Below are 8,094 nucleotides of genomic sequence, written 5' to 3'. Positions count from 1 at the left end.
AATAATAATAACATACGAAATCCCTTAGGAATAATTATATACTAGTCCTTGGAAGAGAAAAATTAAATAATTTCTCAGGTTTTTAATTCTCAAAACGATTGAGGTTATTCAAGTAACATGTAAATTTAAAGATTTTTTTGAAAATTGAATTAGACGCAGGCGACGTCATTACGTTTTCAGTGAGTAACGTCAAAGATATTTTTGGAACACCTCACTAAAATGCTCATAAAATACCGAAAAAGTGAGATATTTTCAAATTTTATGTATATTTGCATTCAGGAAGAGTCCGGCTATCAAAATTTACCAAAAAGTCAATTTGTGAAAATTTGACCTTAAGGGCCCTTTTCTCGTGACGGCAGTCAATACGTTTTTTTTTCAATTCGCATCTCTTAATGACTGGAAGTACTGACGACGACGTCCTGGTTAGTATCTATTACGATCTATAATCCCTGAAAGTTTCATCTTGATATCTTTTACCGTTCTTGAGATAATCCGAAGACAAAATGTCATTTTAAAATCAGGAAATGTCCCATTACTTGGCACCGGAAGCGAATTTCCAAAAAATCTCTCGGATTAAATAACTTCAGATAATAATACATTGTTACCATAAATTTCATGAAAATCCACCCAGTAGTCTTCGAGAAATCGCGTGCAAAAAATTAGATGGGCGGAAAAATAATAATAATAAGAAGAAGAAGAAGAAGAAGAAGAAGAAACAGTAGAATCCCTATAAGGTCTTCCGTGAAGACGGAAGATCTTAATAATAATAAGAAACAGTAGAATAACTATAAGGTCTTCCGTGAAGACGGAAGACCTTAATAATAATAAAAAACAATAGAATCACTATAAGGTCTTCCTTGAAGACGGACGACCTTAATAAGAAACTAGATATGAAACTCGTTGCGAGCAACGAGAGGTCTTCCGTCCGATTCCTGAAAGAAAACGTTAAATCGAGCTGAAAAAGAAAAAAAAAGATTTGCACACAAGGGGGATTGAACCCAAGTCGCCAGCATGAAATTCCAACACACTAAATATTACGCTATCGGGACATCTATTCTAAATCTACTTGTATATATTTACAAAACAGTGCTTCTGTCTTAAAAGTATGAAAGGTAGGTCACTATTTAAAATTTAGCGCCAAACGCCACGATTTAATCTTCGCGTCTTTTCTTTGGGATTTTCTATTTAATAGTTGTGATAGCTTTAATAAAATTATAAAATAACATTTTTATAGCCTATTCGAGGTTTAGAAAGTATATTAAACACATTCTACAAATTCCACATTGTATTAATGCATTTAATGCTAAAGCCGTGAAACGGTTATGACTTTTTAACTTTTTAAAATTTACTTGGCATACCCAAAGTTAACTATCCCGATTAGTTAATCGAAAAAGGTTGAAATGTTTCGCCGAAAAACATGGCTCGCATTAAGACGGTCAAGGAATCAAATATCATTCATGCTCCATAACTTTAAAAAAAAGGTTGTCTTATTTTTGTCTTATTTATTAGTTTAATATGACTCAAAAGTGCATAGGAAAACCAGTGGTTTAGATTTAAACTTACAATATTTATTGATATTCTTTTATGAGAAAGTATTACTTATAAGTATGATTAAAGATATGTTTTTATGAGGTGCACAAAAGATATTAGGTATCAAATTTCATTTGCACATTTAGTCTTTTCTTTTTTCTACTTTGAAAACCAGCCAAAACGAATTATAGAAAAGGTTAAATTGAAATAGAACTGCAACGTTACTACGACGTGACAATCCAAGTATTTCTTTACATTTCATTTATCCTTATGTTACTTTCGTTCAAGCAAACGCTCGGCTGCCTCCGTAAACCTCTATCGCGAAATGTCGGCGTTGACTGAGACAGCCGCCATTTTGGACCCGCTTCAGATTTTTGAATGCTAATATCTAAAGTTTAGATTTATTATTATTCAAACAAATTATATATTAAGCATCAATAAAAAAAAGTCTCTATTACCATTTACAAAAAAAAAAAAAAAAGAAAAATAATGAAAAACAAAAAAGTTTAAAAATACAACTTTTTATCTTCGCATCTCCAAACGACAGGAAGTATTGACGACGAACGAAACGTCGCGTCCTTGATAGTATTTATTACGATCTATAATCCCTGAAAATTTCATGTTGATATCTTTTGCCGTTTTTGAGTTTAACCGTAGACAAAATGTCATTTTAATTTCAGAAAATTGTCCTTAACTTGGCACCGGAAGCAAATTTCCAAAAAATCTCCCGGATATATGAAATTCATGTAACAACACATCCTTTCTGAAACTTTCACGTCATTTCATCCAATAGTCTTTGAGAAATTGCAAAATTAGAAAGTCAAAAAAAAAAATAAAAAGAATAACAAGAAACAGTAGAATCGCTATAAGGTCTTCCGTGAAGACAGAAGACCTTAATAATAAAAGTGAAAAAGAAACCGAAGAAAAACAATAAGGTCTTCCGCTGAAGACGTAAGACCTTAATAAGAAACAGTAGAATCACTATAAGGTCTTCCGTGAAGACGGAAGACCTTAATAATAAGAAACAGAGTAAAAACAATATGTTCCCCAACTTTGTTTGGGGAACATAACTAGTCGTGCGTTCTTTAAATTTACATATTCTTTCACTGTTTCCACAATTAACGTACAAAACATTCCTTACAATTGTTGTTGGTAGCCCTCCGTGCCCTGATATTGAGATCATTTTAGCCTACATTACCGACCAGACCCAACCTGACACAAAGCAGTCCAAGAGCAGTCCCGGGGACTGCTTTCTGGGACTGCTAAAGCACTATATAGTTTTCTCCCTTGATTACTTCATCCTCTACAACCATTTGTAGACCCGCGGAGTGAGGTGGTCATCTTTACGTTGCAGGTTCGGGACATGTACATGATTTCATTTTTTTTTTTTATTTGAGATACAAACAATATATAAGTTTTATATAAAAGATGTTCTTTTCCCATTGCTCTAATGAGTATCAGACAACTTAAAATGAATGCATGATGTTTTGTGCAACATCTTCATAATTTACTCAAGTGAAATAATTTAACAACTCCCTCACCCATGTAAACTTTTATAACTTATCATGCCTATAGGTCTTATAGATATTGATGGCATTAGGTAAGCTTTTTGAAAAGCTGTAACTTGTAAACTTTAAAACTGACTCTTTAACTGGTTCCCTAGCGGAAATGATTTTTGTCAACTCGTACATAAAATGTCAGGGTTTCGAGACAGTAAAAATGCGATATCTGAGGAAATATTTCAATAATGAACTTAAAAATGAATAGGCTTTGTTCTTTTTTACTGCCACACAAGTATGTAAACGCTGAGAACGGATAATGCAAAGGTTTTCTATAAATCTTGCCCACTAGGTGTAACAGACACACTAACACACTAACACACACACATACGCACATTCACGATGCTATATCCCCTCCGCAACTGGTTGCGCGAGGGAATGATAATTTGTGAAAAACTAAAATTGTTTCTGTCTACTTACATGTAGTTGATATTTGATATTAATTATTGCAGTGGTTATTTAAAGCTATATTTACATAATCTACATCTACGTCTTCATAAATCTATGAGTAAAACTACGAGCGCAATGCCACAGTAGCATAAAACCCTTCAAAAGCCTAAGAATATTTCTACTAATTAAGAATTTAGAAAATGAGCGATGTAGGTCACAAATTCATATATGTGAAAGCATTAAGATTGATATTAATATTTTCTAATAATGAACAAGTTTACGAATTTTTGCTGTAAAAAAGTAATTTTAATAAATTCTGATATAATATCGAAAAAAAACACACGAGGTGATTTAGAAAAAAAAAACCATAAGAAACAGAATATTCACAAAGAAGTAATTTCAACAAAATCATTCAGGGCCTTATCAACAGATAATGCTTATAAAATTTCCTTACATTTTTAGATAAGTTCTCCACACTGACTGATGACGAGGTGTACGTGTTATTCTGTTTTCTGTGTTCTGACTCCGGTCCTCCTGACTTCACTGACACAGAGTGGCTGGACTTACTTAATGAGATACGACAGAGAGTGTACCGTAATAAGAATCCTGTAACACGTGAGGAAGCACAGCAGACTCTGGACAGACTGAAGTTACGTGATTACCTTTGGGAAAATCAGGACAAGATAACGGAGGACACAAAGGATGAGACAATGTATAGGATAGCATCAATAAAACGTGATATACCATTCATTTACAGTAGTTATGACACAGCCAGTATGTATCTGAGATCATACAGATACAACAGAAAACCTGGAGAGAAGTGTGTCAGTGAACTTGGCTGGGATCACTTACTGATACTCCGTCTACAGATGAACATACTGACTCACGTCACCATGGAGGACATGAGTATATATAATATGATACCCCATTTTTGTAAGTCAGTGTAAAAAAAATTAATATTTTTTTCGAATTCTGAAATATCATCTGGAGATTGATTTCTGGAGATTGGTATATATAAATATAAGAACGTCAGCATTACTTTTAATTAAATTTTCAGAACATGACTAAATGATTTTATTTGATCAATAAAGCTTATATTGATGCTACAATGTATACATACACATGCTATGTATCATTTTGTACATGTATAAATAAAAATTTACGGTCTTTTTATTTAAGTTCACTTGTGGTTAGATAATTATATATGTATCTTTATATTGTTTTACCTATTTTTACTAAGTCTAGTTTCAAATGATAAAATTCAAACAGTTAATGCTTGTTTTTTTTTTTTTTATTACAGTTAATGTTTCAAATAACATCCTAAAGGACAATAAAGATAAAAAAGCAAAATTATTAACGGATCTAAGAAAAGAAGGGGAAGTCGTACATTACAGAGGAAGATCACAGGACAGTGTAGATCACGTGACGTGGCTCTGGAGATACAAGAACTGGGCTAGACCTGACATCGTGAGATCCTGTATAGGTTTACATCCACACTGGGACATTTACATCATCGACAACAAAGCTTACAAGAAAACAAGTAAAAACATTAGATATTAAGTTTTATGTTGGTTTATAACGTGCCATTTCTTTACCACTAGATAAATTTATGCTGGTGTCCCTATTCATGAATTTGACTTGAGAACAGGCTCAATACATGAATCTAACCCCTCCCTCCTCCCAAAGTAAGTCAAACGTACACCAACGATATAAAATAAGCTGATCATTTGATTTTCATATAAATCGATAAACTTAAGTCAATTTGATAAACGTTTATAGATATTAATACATGACCTACTAACCAAGATCACCATTAAAGATGCGTTTATGAAAATGAAACACTGATGCATCCGTATAGCAAGGTCAAAGATCAAAGTTTAAAGTACAAAATAGTTGTTATGCAAAGCAAGGTCTTTTCACAAGGAATACAACTATGAAATACCGTATATATGAAAGTCATAACATCACTACATAGGCAATTTAGCCACATATGATCCACATATGCATTGCCTTTCATATGAGGATCATATGTGGCTCATATGAGAATCATATGTATATATAATCATATGAGAATCGTATGTGGCTAATCATATGAGAACCATATGTTTACACATATGTATATCATATGATCATATTTACATATGATTCTCATATGAAAGGCCCTGCATATGAGAATCATATGTATATTTTGACAGTTGTCATATGAGAATCATATGAAACTGATCATATGAGAATCATATGAAACCATATTCACTAATTTGCCCTTGTTATACTCAGGTAAAAATCATGAATATTTGGACAGTGATCATATGAGAATCATATGAAACAGTTATCATATGAGAATCATATGAAACAGTGTTCACTAATTTGCACTTTGGTATATGCAAGTAAAATTGCAAATTTAATAATATATATCAATTATAGTAATTTAAATTTACATTAATTCAAAAGAATTTGTTAGCAATTACTTATGAAAAGTTCTACTCTGTTCAACACCCCCCCTTTCCCCCTCAAAAAGTTCCCAATTTTTATGCCCCCGTAAACGAAGTTTCGGGGGTATATAGTTTTTGTCGTGTCCGTCTGTCTGTCTGTCTCTGTCTCTCTGTTTGTCTGTTTGTCCGCAAAAACTTTAACCTTGTCCATAACTTTTGATTTAGTGGAGTTATGACTTTCATATTTCACATGTGTATTTCTTGTGACAAGACCTTTCTTTGGGTACCACCAAATTTGACCTCTTGACCTTGACCTTGGAGTTTGACCCACTTTTACATGAAAATTTTATAATTTTACTTTGGCCATACCTTTTGAACAGTAGACACTAGGACATTTATTCTTCACATACTAATTGTTTGTTGAAAGACTTTTTACTGGATACCAACAACCTTGACCCTTTGACGTTGACCTTGTAGATTTCTGTACTTGTGAAAAAACTTTAACCTTGGCCATATCTTTTGAACGGTAAGGGATAGGGCTTTCATACTTCATATATGTAATTCTTGTGAGAAGACCCTTCATTGGATACCAAGATTTTTGACCCTTTGACCTTGACCTTTGAGATTGACCTACTTTAAAAAAGCAAAACTTGACCCTTACTTTTAAAGATTAGGGCTAGTGCTTTCATACTTTACATTTTTGATCTTTATGACAAGACCTTTCATTTGATAACAATAACGTTGACCCTTTGACCTTGACCTTGGAGTTTGACCTACTTTTAAAAAATTGAACATTGACCATAACTTTTGAACAGTAGACACTAGGACATTTATACTTCACATATGTAATGTTTGTTGAACCAACAACCTTGACCCTTTGACCTTGACCTTGTAGATTTCCTTACTTGTGAAAAAACTTGTAACCTTGGCCATCACTTTTGAACGGTAAGGGATAGGGCTTTCAAACTTCATATGCTTAATCCTTGTGAGAAGACCCTTTATTGGATGCCAAGAATTTTGACCCTTCGACCTTGACCTTTCATACTGGCCTTCTTTAAAAAAAACAAACATTGACATAACTTTTAAATAGTTAGGGCTATTGCTTTCATACTTTACATATTTAACTCTTGTGATAAGACCTTTCATTTGATAACAAGAACTTTGACCCTATGACCTTGACCTTGGAGTTTGACCTACTATTAAGATTAGTCTTGGCCATAACTTCTGAACGGTAAGGGCTAGGGCTTCCATACTTTCCATAAGTATTCGATGTTGCAAGAGCTTTCATTTGATACCAATTACATTGACCTTTTGACCTTGACCTTGGAAAGTTTTGTTTATTGAAAAAACTTAAACGTTGGCTTATTTTCAAATTTCACAATTGTTTTCCAGTGAGAATATCCTACTTTTGTTACCAATTATTTAAATTTGCATTTTAAAAAAGTTTAATCTTTACTATGTTGCCATACGGGGACATCTGTGTTTCACAAACACATCTTGTTTCTGTAATAATGCATTTTGCAGATAAAATTGATAAAAAATAAATTAATTTGCTTTTTATTTCAAATCTTTTGGGTTTGGTTTATTACTTGAGTAAAATCAAAATCATTCCGTATTTTTTTTTCCGGACCGGTTTTGACTTTTATCGGATGAAAGTGTACGTCATGTTTGACGTCACTGCTGCAGCAGAAGTGCTGGGTGTTGGAAAAAGCATAGACCTAAATCGAAGGGACTGCTGACTTATGACGTCACAATCACTATCTTCTTGTGATTGCAGCGCCCTCACCGGGATGTATAGAAACAGACTTCCTGTAATGAAATCAATGTTGTCACATCACGGATTTCTGCATTCTTTAAGAAAATAACAAGAAATTTGAAAAATCAATCACTTATCTAAGCTGTCTTCGACGAAATGATCTCGATTTACTACTTCGGAAGTTATAACTTTACGCTATGGAGTCGATGGAAACGTTTTAACTGCAGACATCAGCTGACTTCGACGTGACATCTCTTGAATGCTGTCGATTATATTTTACGGTAGTACATGTTTATCTTCTTAATTATTTTACAAAATAAGGACACAATTTATCTACCAATATTTGAACAACGACCAATTTTAGATCTTCGCTGATTTGATATAAATAATAAATACATTGTGAAGTGCCGTTTACCATAAGTGCTTG

At 33.1% G+C, this 8,094-nt stretch overlaps 1 protein-coding gene across 1 annotated transcript; it reads left to right on the top strand.

The window, feature by feature from the left end:
* Window positions 1-3,652: 3,652 nt before the first annotated feature.
* LOC134249007 (uncharacterized) lies at window positions 3,653-5,162 on the top strand. The gene is made up of 2 exons (XM_062731384.1): window positions 3,653-4,412; window positions 4,780-5,162. Exons 1-2 carry the CDS (start codon window positions 4,190-4,192, stop codon window positions 5,037-5,039), a joined length of 483 nt encoding a protein of 160 aa, XP_062587368.1. The 5' UTR covers window positions 3,653-4,189; the 3' UTR covers window positions 5,040-5,162.
* Window positions 5,163-8,094: the final 2,932 nt, after the last annotated feature.

Source organism: Saccostrea cucullata, unplaced genomic scaffold, assembly GCF_032062105.1.
Source record: "Saccostrea cucullata isolate Sc308-1 unplaced genomic scaffold, CSIRO_AGI_Scuc_v1 ctg20187, whole genome shotgun sequence".
Taxonomy (NCBI): Eukaryota; Metazoa; Mollusca; class Bivalvia; order Ostreida; family Ostreidae; genus Saccostrea; species Saccostrea cuccullata.
This window is presented reverse-complemented; position numbering and strand designations above follow the sequence as displayed.